General features: G+C 40.2%; 1 protein-coding gene across 1 annotated transcript in view; it reads left to right on the forward strand.

Moving 5' to 3' along the window:
* Positions 1-14,553, forward strand: part of cachd1 (cache domain containing 1) — a 99,646-nt gene that overhangs the window by 51,796 nt on the left and 33,297 nt on the right. Inside the window, exon 4 of the mRNA XM_005743278.2 lies at positions 5,293-5,399. Coding sequence (XP_005743335.1) covers positions 5,293-5,399 — 107 coding nt within the window. The remainder of the gene's footprint in view (positions 1-5,292; positions 5,400-14,553) is intronic.

Raw genomic sequence — 14,553 nt, forward strand, 5'->3', positions numbered from 1 at the left:
GGTATTGAATGCTGAGCTGTAATCTACAAACAGCATTCTCACATACGTGTCTCTCTTCGTGTAGGTGCACAGCTATGCAGTCAGCCTAAAAAACACTCCCGTTAAATGTTGAATAGAGCGTTTGGGCTTTGAGGATTTTACTAGAAGCACTTGTGAAGTGTAAGGAAAAGTCTTTGACAACAAATTCAGTTATCCAACTCTGTGTGTCTAAATCAACACCCCAGTATCCCAGTTATTCGGCCCATCCCTATTTTGATCGTATGTATTCTGTGGGACACACCCCTGTATACATGATAAATATTAGTACATCTAAGTCTGGCAGTTGTCCTGACTTGTTCTGCAGTACACGCTGGAAAATAAGCTTGTAAGCTGGTGAGTGTATTTAACTTATTCATGAGCAAAATGAAGCATTATTTTATTTAATTTTTTTTTTTTTACCCCTGCCACTCTTTGGTTCTTCCTGTATGTGATGTGACTCACTTGGTGGCTGCAAACTGTAAACATGTGAATTCTGATGTAGCTCTGATTGACAATAACCCTGCGCTTACATTTCTCAGCAGTTGCTCTTGTGAGCAGCGTAGCAGAGGAGCATGACAATCATTACAAACTGGCAACGGATTCATCGAGTCATACCCTATTACTTACTGAACAGGCCACATTTGAACACAGAATTTCCCTGAACTGAAAAAGTGATCTCTGCTTTTTATAAGCCTACACTTAGTATGCAACCTGCTATTTTGGCATTATTGCAGGCAACATTTCTCCCACATTCATAGTTTTTTGTACTGAATTATGAATTGATCATATACAGCTGTATAGACTAATACAGTTCAGTGTAGTACCCTACAGTAAATCAAAGTTTTTGTAGTAAAAGATTCATGTTTTTCTTGTCATTACTTTAGGGATTTTTTTATTTTTGAAGTTCTTGGTAAAGGCACGTGTGTTTTGAGGTGTTGGTAATACTTGTCCACTCTCATTTTCATACACGGGGGACACCAGAGACACCTCTTGCTTTAGTGCAGTCTATGCAATGCAAATGCATTGCATCAAAAATTCACTTCAGGCTGTGTCCCCTGTTGTAGAGTAGTTTCTATACACCACACTTTCCTCCAAAATCAATTCTGTCTATTGATATTTCATTTGAATCCGTTTCGGTAGAGCTGCCATTGAGAGCCAGATACACGAACGTGTCTTCAAGCGCTCTCAATTCTCCTGCTAGCATGTTGCCAGCTTTACCGCCGCTACCGCCGAGGGACTGCAAACACATTAGGAGTGGTATTACTCTTGACGTTGGGGCTCGCGCAACAGCAAGCCCCTTCAAGGTAATTATTCTCACTGGGCGTTTTGAATGGCTTGGGACTGCCTGCTTTGCGGATATACGTGGCTCTTGCAGCAGGGGGCAACTTAATATAATAGATTTTAAAAATGGCTGGAAAACGGCAGGTGCTGCCTTATTTAGAAGAGTCTGCCTATTTTAGTCTGTGAAGGAGGGAAATGGGAGGGTTGGTTTTGGTACAAACTCAGCCCCAGTAAGAAAAAAGGTGATTGTTACTGATGATTTTGTAACTGTAGAACACACCTCTGCATTTGTTAATAAGCTTATTAAATGTAAGAATAATGTAAAGGATTGTGCAGAGGCCTTGTAACAATATTGGGTGATAGTTTGATAGATTATCACCGTCGGTTTTTGTGTGTGTTTAAATGTATACATGCATATTAAAATATATATGAAATATAAAAGATGTGTGTGCGTGTCCGACCTTTTTGGAAAACGGATTTCTCTGCCCTCATTAAGATGTCTGATCAGACTCGGAGCTCACCTCCCAGCTCTCCCTCTCTCTTTTTCGCATGTTTTTTGATGTGGAATTCAAAGCAGCTGCAAATGTATTTTTTATCTGGCACACATTTCGCCGAGCGTCTCTGCCCACCCCTTCTATGCAGAGTGCGTTGAAGGAGAATAGTAATGACTTTGGCCTTGTGGGACTCTAAATGAGCGGAGTTCAAATGCAGCCTGTACATCACAGGACCCGTCAATCAGCAACGGCCAGCGCCAGGTCTGCAAGCAGAGGGAGCCAAAAAGTGTGCACAGTGTGTGTTTACATGTGTGCACACGTGTGGTTGTATGTTGCTAACCCAGATGAGGGTGGGGGGGGTTGGCAAGGTCCACTTGGAGGCATAGATCAAAGCACCAAAGCTTGGTGCGGTGCAGAACAGCCTGCTACTCTGCATACCCCCCACCTCCCGTTTTGTGGGTATGGCAGAAACCAGCATTTAGAGTGAACAGTACATGTAGCTCATTTTAGGCTGACGCTGGGCGCTGAAACAGGTGAGAAAGAACTGATAGGTCATGTGCGACGTTTCATTTTTTGACATCTTTAATACTTTTGGGCTTTTGTGCGCTCAAGGACAGTGCCGTCGTAGAGCCGCATCTTCCGCATCACACCAGGTTCCAGTGGGGACTTGTTAAAGAGCCTAATGAGGAAGAAAAAGCAAGCAGCTGTGTAGGAAATGATGAATTCCAAGAGTTTTTAATTTTAATTGGCTTTTTAAAAGCTCATTGTGATTTGAGATAAAAGAATGCTGCTTATCCTTTTTTGGACTGATGACATCAGTCTTATCCCTGATTGCTAACAGTCAAGAATCTGCATTTTGGGAACACTAGTGCACTCTTATCACAATTTTGCCAAAATTTCCCCTTTTCCCACTCATTTTTCCACTGTGTTAGATCACAGTCAGACCCCGAAGCCTTGCTCCGTTTTCACCACCACCATCTAGAGCGCTTTCTTTTTTTTAAGGCCCTCAAAAAAGATAAGGAGCAGACACTATAAATACTGAAGATGGTCTGGCCCACATATCTGCTTACATTTCCTGGTTAATTGCATCCTTCTTTATCGGCTACTTGGTCTGGTTTGGGCGGAGAAAGTTCAAATCTGTGGCCTCATTAAATGTTGACATGTATCACAAAGTGTCACAAGGGCTTCAGAACAATAGGGCGACCAAACATTTCTGCGGTTCTGTTTGTTTGGAAGTTTGCTTTGTTGATGTAAATGATGGAGGCGGTTATTGTCAGCATTTCTTCTCTGAGCCCACCCACCATTCTTTTCCACTTTAATCTCTTCACATGCCGTATGTTGAGCATAACCTTAAGCTGAACTCGGAATGTCAGCCACTGGTGTTAATTGACTCGACTGTCGTTACTGTTTTGTTAGCGTGCACCCATTGTAATTGTATATATATATGTTTAAAGCCTATTTACATTTGAATTTTCACATTTGTGTTTTTGTTAAACTGCACTGATGCATAGCGATAACTAACTTTGCCAAAAAAAAGAAAAGAAGTGATTCCTGTTCATTTCTCAATTTCTGCATAGTGTTACTTCATCTTAGGTAGTATTTGAATACATGACTTAAACAAACATGTTGCTTGAGCAGTCAACGTTGTACCCTGTCAGGCTGTAAAAACTCTACTTTGCTCCAATCTTATCATTGTACATGCCCATAAATTTACCAACTGTGCTCCCATAGACATTTTATTAGATACCCCTGGCTAGTACTGTTAGACCCCCCCCCAAATTCACACATTTTTTGCTTTCAGAACTGCCTTCCTTTCTTCTTCACACAGATGCCACACGATGCTGGAAACATTCCTGATGGATTTTGATCCATATTGAGTCGATAGAATCACACAGTTGCTGCGGAGTTGTTGGCTGCACATCCATATTGTGAATCTCCCTTTATGCCACATCCCAACGGCGCTCATGTGTTCAAGAAACCAGACTGAGATGCTTTGAGCTTTGTGACTTGGCATGTTTAAGTGCAGTAACCATCAGATGATGGGTACACTGTGCTCATAAGGGGTTTGACGGTCAGGAACAATATGTAGGTAGAATGTGGTGTTTAAATGATGCTCAGTTGGTGCTCAGTGCTTCAAAGTGTGCCAAGAAAATATCCCCCACACAATTACACGACCACTATCATTAGCCTGGCAGCATAGATTCGTGTTTTCATGTGGTTTATGTCAAATTCTGACCCTGCCATCTGAATGTCACAGTAGAAAGCGAGACTCATCCGAACAGGCAATGTTTTCACACTTTTCTGTCCAATTTTTGTGAGCTTATGCAAGCTGCAGCATCAGTTTCCTGTTCTTAGCTGACAGGAGTAGCAATCTGTGTGGTCTTCAGCAGCCGTAGCTCATCTGCTTCAAGGTTCAGCGTGCAGCTTAAGTTGTAGCTTGCTTTTGGCTTCCTATCAGCTCAAAGTAGTCTGACCATTCTACTCTGATGTCACCATGGCATTTTCGCTCAGCAAACTGGCACACTCTGGATTTTTTTCTCTTATTCAGATTATTCTCTGTAAACCGTAGGGTGGCAGTGTGGGGAAAATCTCAGTGGATCAGCAGTTTCTAAAATACCCAGGACAATGGGTCTGGCACCAACAACCATGTCTTTTTTTGTAGTTACTTAAATCACCTTCCTTCTCCATTCTGATGGTTGATTTGGACTTCATTAAGTCGCATTGACCATGTCTACTTGCCTAAACATGTTGAGTTGCTGCTGTGTGATTGGCTAATTAGATGTTTGCAGTAACAAGCAGTTGAACAGGTGTAACCAACAAAGTGGCTGGTAAGTGTGTATTCCACAACCACAGAAAAGCTGCATTTTCACTGTGGTCACTGTAGTGTTTTGTTCAAAATGACACTGGGGGGGAATGAGGGGAAAAATGAAACGTCTGACATGGAGACAAACAGCAGACGTTGGGGCGCTTTAACAGATGCTTTGAATCATCCAATTAGGCCGACGGCCCTTCTTAGAATCACATTCATATGTATTCAGGGAACTGGGCATTAGCTTTGTTAGAGGAAAAAGCGGGAATCAAGCAGTTTTCCATGGAAAGTATTGTTCACTAGCTGAAACTTCAGCTTTAGTGTGAGGTCTGAGCAACAAATGATTCAGTTAGTGATGTAGTGTAGCTCAAATATAAGAAAGCATAATCTATTAGTTTCAGCTGACGTTTCATGTTCATTGATCTTATGTCTCCACATGCCATATATCTTTTATTAATTGTGCAATTTATGTAGATCTTGGTAAATATCAATATTTAGCAGGCCGACAAGCAATTCTCTAAAGTCTGATGAGCTCTGTGTGCACATCTGCAGGTCTTCGTTTTATAGGAAGTTAGGTGGTGGAGCAGTTGTAAATCTGTGCTGAGAGAAAAGCCAGAGCAGCTCCAACAACAAATGAGTTGGACACACGCTCTATAAATTCTCAAATGTTGCCTGTTTGTGTGCATTTAGGTTTGATGGAAACTTCAATATCAATGTCTCCAAGACCATCTGCTGTGACAGACTTTCCCCCACCGTCAACAACCGAGCTTTCAACCCCGGACGGGACCTCAACTCAGGTCTGTTGAGACACGCACGCACGCACGCACGCACACACACACACACACACACGGTACATACAGATCCAATGAGGGAACTATCATTTGGTAGTCCATGAGCTGGCCTGCTTTAACAAATTACACACAGACACACACAACTTTTAAAGCATTCAAACTTTTAAAAGCCATTTTTTGACTTTATTTGAAGCAGGCAATCATTTGCCAGCAGTTGCCATGGCACCCAGTTTTTAAATTAAGAATGTGTGTTCTTTGCCTCTGCAGTGTTTTTAAAAAATATATAATTGATGTCAGATTAAAATAATAAGCTGTCTGTGTCCAAAGTACTCTGTTCGACTTTGATCTCTCATCTGCAGTTGTACTCGCACTTTATGTGTTATCATCCTGTTGAAAAAATTCTTCTCAGTTTTGTTTTCATCAGCTCACATAAATCGGGTGCAATCGTATGCAATTGCACACATGCTGTACGCAACCTCGACACTCCCCTTGTAGCTATTAGAAGTGATGGAAAGTAGTTTTATGGCGTTCTCCCTGCCTTGTTCCAAATTGCATAAGCACATTGCAGAATACTACCACATAAAACTCCCATATGTGTCTGCACTGCATGTCTTTCTGCATTTGATTAAGAATAAAATGGACAAAATTGACTAAAGGCAGGCAAAGGCAACTTTCCTCCTGCTGCTTTGTTTTCCCCAGTTCTGCTCCCTAGCATGCGCTCTCTATTTCCAGAAAAGAAGTATATGCACAGACTCCAGAATATTGAACTTGTTTCCTGATGTCTATTAACTTTACAGTTTTACTCAGTCACTTGTTAAAATCACTTCCAGCTATTCAGTGAGCTGCACTTTCATTTTTTGCTGGCCTTAGAGGTAAATCTCACTGATCAGTGAGAGACATTTTTACAAGTATTTTAAAAATATTGCCATCCAACGTTGTGTTGACCAGTTGTAATGATCAATTTAACTTCCAATTTAAAAAAAACAAACAATTAAAAATGCATTCATTTATTATGTCCACATAATGCCCCTTAGTCACGGGTTGCCCTAGTAGCTAGTCCTTCCTGACACAATCCCAAAAGGCTTTGGGTCTCCTCCCCTAACTGAAGCAGAGATCTTTTATTTGTTAGGCGACTGTGTTAGCAACAACTCTGTGGAGCCAGTATCGTGCGGAATTGGGAGTAATAATTATTACTACTCAAAGCTTCCTAGATTTGGCTCTACAAATTGATATTTTCTAATTTAATGTTTGCTGCAAAATCCCAAAAATTTCCTGAGGACTTCTTAACTTACTTAGCCACATATCTGAGTCAAACCATGGATATAACCCATCTCCGTCATCTCATTGCTGCCTTCACCCAATTGCTTTTTCCCTCCCCAAATATCCCACCCTGGTACTTTTTCTGTAAACCATTCATAATGACTGCCATTCATAACACGTCACCATCGTCAGGGTTTTATTTTCCTTACGAGTCAGTCACGACAAGTTCATGTTACCCCTCCCCCCCACCGCCACCACATTCAGCCCTCATTGACCCCCACACTCTCAGTGTATTCATTCCCTTCCATTTGTCTCGGCCCAGTCTAAACAAGCAGCCACAGAGGGGAGGGAGGGCCCGTGTGGGTGAGAGCAAGGGATAATTGAGAGGGAGAGAATGATAAATGAAGTTAGAGGAAGGAGGAGTGAGGGCTGATTGGAGAGTTTATTGTATTTTGTCCATTCTCTCTCCTCCTACCTTCCATTTTCTGTTGAATTGAAGGGAAAGATGGTGGATGGATTTGGAGATATCAGTACCAACAAGTTGGAGTAATCCATTTTCGGCCCTTTGTCTGAATTGTGTTTTTGTAGGCTGTCTTTTAAGAAGAACTCTCTTTAAACTTAAGTGCCACTGTATATACTGACTCATATCTAGCATGCCAGAGGCAATCTGCCATCTTTGACAAGCTGGCAAATAACAGTTTTCTTCTACTTACACAGCATTCATATGACTTTAGCTAAACTAATTATGACACTAATTACGGCATGTAGTATGATACTCAAGTAAAAGTGAAAAGTCGCCATCTAAAGCTGATTGGATCGGAAAAGACTACTCAAGTACTGAGTAACTGGTTGTAATGTCTGTTTTTTTTTTTAGTTTGTTTAAAGAAATGCACAAATTTTTAGTATTTTCAAATAGAATATATGTAAAATCATTAACAAAATAAGGCACAACAATTCTAATTTCCAGATTAGTTTTTAACAACAAAGCTTTTTTAACCAGTACCTACAGAAAACATTAGAACGAGGCAACTTCAACATATGTGTGTAGACACTAAAGCTAAAGAATGTCAGACTAGGGGTGGTTCTTTTAAATACAAAGAGGGAGCAAGCGAATCAGAAACACAGAGCACAGAGATGCGACAGGTATAATCAGGAAAAGTTTATTCCCCAATGTGGACAGCAGGAATAAAACAATAATTCTAAAAACAAGAAACAAAACAAACATCTGCACTAAAATTCACCAGGAATAGATAAACGCAATTCTAACAAAACTATAAAATGTTCTTTGTATACTAAAATACCTCAATATACACAGTGGATTAACACAATGTCATATAACAACACTAAAAACATGCAATACAAACAGAATAAAATGATGCAAATAAAAACTACACTAAAATCAGATTAAAACCAATTATAAAAGACAAATACAAACTTCCACGATGTGACGTACATACAAGAGGGCTCACTTTCCCATAAATAGTTTCTTCACTCAGTGAAATGATGGTTAAGCTTCAGCAGCAGTTGGCTCTCAAGGTTCTTGCTGTGAAGCTGTGACTGTTTGGCAGTGAACAGGAGTCCTGCCTGACTAAAAAGTCTCACGGGCTGCAGATGCAGGAAGAGCTGTATTGACTTTGATTGACAGCTTCTTGATGTGAGGAAAGCTCTGCAATAGATCCACTCCAGTGAATGGACATGAAAGGTACCTCTCCAGCTCCCCTGCTTCTGGCTTTCCTGACCCCATGGATCCAAAGAAGGCATCTTCGTCAGATAGGCTGCTGTTTGTACTGGCCTCATCCAGCTCTGTGTCTAGTTGATTTCTGATAAAGTTCAGACCTGTGGAAAGATGTATGGTTAGGTCTGTGCATTACTGTGCTGTATAGACTGCCGAGCTACTGGTGAAAGATTTTTATCACACCGGAGATGTTTGTTTCTAACTAACACTATAATCCCAAGTTACAGTAACAAGGAAAGTCATTATAAGTCAATATCTAGTGGCTCACAATTTAATGGATAAATATACCAGCTTTTAAGATGCTTCCCTCTGTGGACCAGGATGTTCTGAATCTTGGTAGAAGTATTGCAGCTGCAGTCATCTCAGGGTCTTTCATTATTTCTCCAAAACGTTTCTGGATCCCGTCCCGCAGCGCATCAACAAGAGGTCTACACATTTTGCAAGATGACTCCAGCCTCCTCAGCTTCTTCTGAGACAGCCTCTTGTATGTATTATTGGTAGCTTCTGCAGCAGTGGCATCAACTGTTGATATAAGATTGAGTAGATGACACGCACACTTTTGGTGCCTTGGAAGCTGGTACTGCAGACCTGTGTTGTCATTCAAAACAGCAAAGACATCTTGACACTCCACCTCTAACTCACTGTCTTCTGCATCATCAAGGATAGACCCACCATCCTCCTGCCATTTGGTTGTTTCTTCCTCTTTCTCCTCACCATATAATTGAAAGGCCTTCAAGAAATTTGAACCACTGTCGTCCTGGTCACTTTTTCTCTGATGTGATACTCTGAATGGATTTCTTCTAATGCTGCAGCAAGAACATCAAATGTATGCAAACCTTTAAGAGGTCTACAAGCTAGTGCAGCAGAATGCCTTTCAAAAGAGATGTCATCCATCCAGTGACAAGTCACTCCGAAGTAGCTATGCTGTCTGGCAGACCAGCAGTCTGTTGCGGTAGCAACATAGTTCACAGTGCTCAGTTTTTTGATGATTATGCTTTTCATGTTCTTCGCAGCTTCTTGTATTTTTGAGCACAATGTTTTCCTTGTCATTACTGTACACTGAGTTTGCAAGGTTTCCATCATAATCTTGAAGGACGATGTCTCAACTATAGAAAATGGTTGGTTGGCTTCACATACAAACGTAAGCAGAAGCTTGTCAAACGTTGCTTGTGTTACCCGCCTAGAGCCAGTGAAAGAATCTGTAAGTTTTGCATTCTTCATAGGTGGCTCGGTAGAAGAGGACGACTTTCGTTTTCTGTGGCGGTCCATTAATTCTGTATACATCTTCATTTTGGTGGCGTGAACCCTCTGACAGAAAAAATAGACCATGAAACTACATGTGACTAAGCAATTTCTATACACTTTTTAAAAAACAATGTTCCCATATTTTTAACCCTCCTGTCGTGTTCACCTCCCCACCGCCATTGACTGAACGGCCCACTGAATGACCAAATGAAAGACCCACTGAACGACCTACTGAATGGCCCACTAACGACCCACTGAACTGAATTTGGTGGTGAAAAATGTTTGTTATGCTAATTTAAGAGCTGTTAAAACAGACCACTCAATTTTGTCTGGGAGTGCTACAGTAAGGGGTGGGGGATGAATGAAACTGGAGAGTTCAACTAGCATAAAAACCATTTTTCATCACCAAATTCAGTTCAGTGGGTGGATTCCCATTCATTTTCTATGTTGGTCACTTTTGAACGGGAACACCACGTGTGCTAATAGAAGTCCTAACAGATGTTCATTAAAACACTCAAAATTCAATGAAGAGGTGATCATCATTTTTATATGTTCAAGTGCATAGTGTGGAAGGTATCATGAGGCAATCAGATGTAAAACACAATATTTGTGTGTGTTTTAAGTTGTAAATCAGTCAGATTTGATCCAAACACGACAGAAAGGGAAGAGAAACCAAAGTCGTGCCTACATTAAGTGAGTTTCCACACACACACAAAAAATAATTCCAGTTTAAGTTAAAAATAAGAACATATGCAAGGCTAAGCAGTGCAAGTCAATAGATTCTGCTTCAAAAAATGTTTAGAACCTTTATAATCTTTATAAACTTCTACACCTTAATAACTGTAGTTCTTTGAAAAAAGAGTCAAGACAAAAGTCACTTGTGGAGAAAAGAAAAATATTAAACCAGCTTAATTACTATTCTAATGTTTTTCTAGGAGAGAAAGGGAGTGATTCTGGATATGCACAATTTTTTAAAATAATTTAATTTTTAATGTGTACAAGGCCTAAGACTGTGATCCAGTCCTCGGGGACCAGTGTCCTCACCGCAACACACCAGAATGAAATTATTAGGTCATTAAATTCAGCCATTTAATTCATGTGTTAACCACTTAAGCATAGCTAAAAAGACATTTAGACCAAACTTACTGTGACATGTTTCCTCAGGTTAGATGTTGAGTTTTTGTACGCTGAAATGTCGGTTTGTTTTGGCTCACACAGAAGACATCGCATTATATAGCTGTTCTTTTGTACTCCTTTAAAGCGAAACATGCTTTGTATATGCGGCCAAGGGTGTTCATCCTCTTCAGTTTTGGTGCAGACAGTTGCCTCTGCCATTTCTTGATGTGTTTCTTCAGTCTGTGTCCACTAGTTTGAAAGGCTTGGGCTGCTCGGCCTGCCTTTTATATCTGGTCATGAGACTGCATGGCTACGTCTGATTGGTGAAAGAGTTACAGGTAGCCTCCAGGCGGCATGATCCATTATTAGTAGTATTATCCAATGTGTGAAATTAATTATTTTTAAAAAGTAGTAAGTCAAATATTGTCAAATATAACTTAGTAAAAGTAGTGTTTGTTCTTCACAAATGTACTCAAGTAAAAGTAAAAAGTATGGTGCAATGAAGGTAAAACAATATGTTCTTCTAAAACGTAAGTAAATGTACCTCGTTACTACCCACCTCTGCTTGCAGCAGTTGTATGTCATTGTTCCCACCTTTAGGAAATACTTTAATTCTCACACAAAACACATAGTACATATAATATTTACTAAACAGGAGAAATCTAAACATTTTCCATAGTTTGCATGGTTTGCATTCTAGTATATACAATAATGAGAAAGTGTCTGTGTGGTTAAGGGGAGTGTGCTGCCTGAGAAAGCACAGGAAGCTGAGCAGGAGCAGTCACTAGTTGTGAAATCACTTGACTTGTGGATTAGCTGGAGCTGATTTTGCACTCAGACCTCATTGACTCAAACTGGCAGGCTACAGACCATTTAATGTGTGCTATAGTCAAACATTTGCATTCTTACATACTTTTCTACCAAATAACTTTTGTAAGTAAAGAAAACAGAAATTCACAGGAAATAAATGCTGCTGTGAAAGCATTTTAAAAAGTTCTCCTACAATCTCCTCAAAAAGAAATATATTAAAGTGGGGCCAGAATGAGGATACACTTTGGAGAGTGCCACTGGAAGTGTAATATCTGGATCATAGTAAGTGAGGTCATTTGCTGATAGTCAAGAGTAGTAAGATTGGAGGAAATGGCTTTCATTTAGTTCCAGTTTCTTAGCTTGTCTCAATAGGAAGATCTAAACATTTGTGGCAGAATGGAGTACTGTAGCCTGACAGATTTATACAGAACCCTTCTTCCACTGTCAACACAACTGAGTGGTTCCTGTTTATGTGAAGCCCGGAGAGACGGATGGAGTGGCTGGGCAGGGATGATGTATGATTGGCAAACCTGCTATGCCTCCAAAAAGACGTTCCTCGCAAAGTAAATGTAGCCTGGCGTTGAAGTTTATAATGTTTGACCCTTGGACAGTTTCACAGCAGCTCTCTGATTTATCTGTTTTCTGTAACTTGTTTAAGCGTTAGTTGAACATTTGGCTTGGGGGTTTTTTTCCGTCCCACCCTTAGAGGAGGGAAAACAACTGTGGTTTGTAATGTATCTGGAAGGTTGGAGAAGGTCAAAACAGGTTCTCTTTAGCAGGTGATTAATTTAATGTGATCACAAGCCAAGAACCACATTTTGGGGATCATAGAAACCCAGCAATGCAATGGCTGGTAGTTAGCATGTCTGGGAAAGACTGTAGCTATAATTAACAAGTAATTTTAAATCCAATTTGAGGTAATGGAAAAAATCTTACAAATAACAAGAATTAGTCAGCGAAATGGCAAAATGGCTGGTGAGAAAGTAGAGCTGCTAACAAAACCACAATCATTTTTTTTATTTCTTGCTAAAAAAGTAAACACTCCAGTAAGACTACAGTCTTTACAAAGAAAAAAAGGATTGTAGTCTTGCGTGGCTAATAAAACTAAAGTCGTTGTTCAAAATGGCCATTTGTGTTACTTACTTCCTTCAGTCTGCTGCCAAATGTAGATGTACACTAGGAGGACTGTTCATTTATAATAGTATTGTTAGTTCCTTTGGCACACTGAGGCTGATTGGATTCACCACGGCTGGTCTGCATTCCTGTATTTTAATCAATCAAAGGCTGTTTTAACAGCTGCATTGTATTATTTTAATGAAGCCTACTTTGATGGTTACGGTCTATTTCTTCTCTGTCTCTGTTTTTTGCCTTGCGAAGGACCCAAAGTTTCTATTTGTGTCTCACTAGCTTCATCCCACCCCCCCACCCCACGCCTCATTGTGAAAGGCCGTTTTGTGTTGCAGTCAGTGGAAAGGAAGTTGTTGGCTTTGTGATGGGGTCTCTGTGAAGATACTGTTGACTTTGTGACCCAGTTTTAAAAAAAATCACTCTGTTAGTTTTAAGCAAATAGGCTTCAGGCCTCTGCAGAGGTTGTATTTGGCTGTTATTTCTAGAGTCTGTCCAATACTGGAGTTCTCAGGGTTGGTGAGGACATTAGGGAAGTAAAATATTTTGCTAACAATATATCCGCTAACGTATAATAACAGCTAATATTATTTATATGCTCACATAAAATATATAAAATATAAAATAGTATGTGTATCTTTTTACTTCCCCCACCCCCACCCCCCAAAACCTTATAATTATTGTGGGTTAGTAATGATGCAAATAGCCAATTTTAGCATGTTCTTAAAAAAAAGTATTTTGTATTAATTTCTTCTGATTAAAAATATAATCACAGTTCACACAGTGTTATCACAGTAGGCTGGTGAATAGGTCAGTAGTGCCTCTGAAGCCTTAGCTATGCTTTACAGGCCTGTGAGGCTCCGCTTGGGTCAGGGTGGCATAAATGTTTGCTGTTCGACAGTGAGTGCGATTGGAATTGTAGGCGTCCACATGTCTGCCTGACAACGCGGGCTCGTCCTTTGAGAATTTACATTACAATGAATCGAGTACACATGTGCCCAAGAAGTATAAAAGAAGCATAACAGGATTGACTCCTTGAACATTATGACTCCAGCTGTCCCTGTAAGTATAATTGAGTATAATCGTGACTAAAGGGGGCAAATTTAGCTGTTTTTCTATTCAATTCAAATCAGTTTTATTTATACAGCGCCAAATCACAACAACAGTCGCCTCAAGGTGCTTTATATTGTAATGTACACCCTACAATAATACATACAGAGAAAAACCCGACAATCATATGACCCCCTATGAGCAAGCACTTTGGCGACAGTGAGAAGGAAAAACTCCCTTTTAACAGGAAGAAACCTCCGGCAGAACCAGGCTCAGGGAGGGGCGGGGCCATCTGACGTGACCGGTCCCAGGATTCTTGGTTATGTTTAGCAGACTGTATCACATAAGTAGAGTTCTAATTTCAGATAAAAGCCAGAGTTCAAATACAAGAAATTTAACCAGTAGTTTAACAATTTGAAATTGTTCTTCATTAATTTATGCTGGCTCAGTTTTTAATGCAGTGCCTGGAAGAGCTATACAGTCTTATGAACTATGGACAGGACAATATGACCAGCAACACTTTATGATCATCGCCATCAGGCGTCGAGGTGTTATTGAAATGTAAAACATCACTGCAATGATGCATGAACATATCATGTAGCATATTTCTTTAGGGCTGATCTCTCATGTAGATGCTTTGTCACTCACTTGCAGTCTCACTCCTGAAATATGTAGTGTTTCTCACAACTTGCACGCCAAATCCAAACAAGAAAAGCTTCCAAGTATGCTGAACTTTCTGACTACATATTTTCCCATTTTCCCCATTCAGCTTTAGTAATGTATTTTTCTTTTTTCTTTTTCCTTGTTCTCACTCGCTGT

The sequence above is a fragment of the Pundamilia nyererei genome, unplaced genomic scaffold, assembly GCF_000239375.1.
Source record: "Pundamilia nyererei isolate P.nyererei 1_Seehausen unplaced genomic scaffold, PunNye1.0 scaffold00130, whole genome shotgun sequence".
NCBI lineage: Eukaryota > Metazoa > Chordata > Actinopteri > Cichliformes > Cichlidae > Pundamilia > Pundamilia nyererei.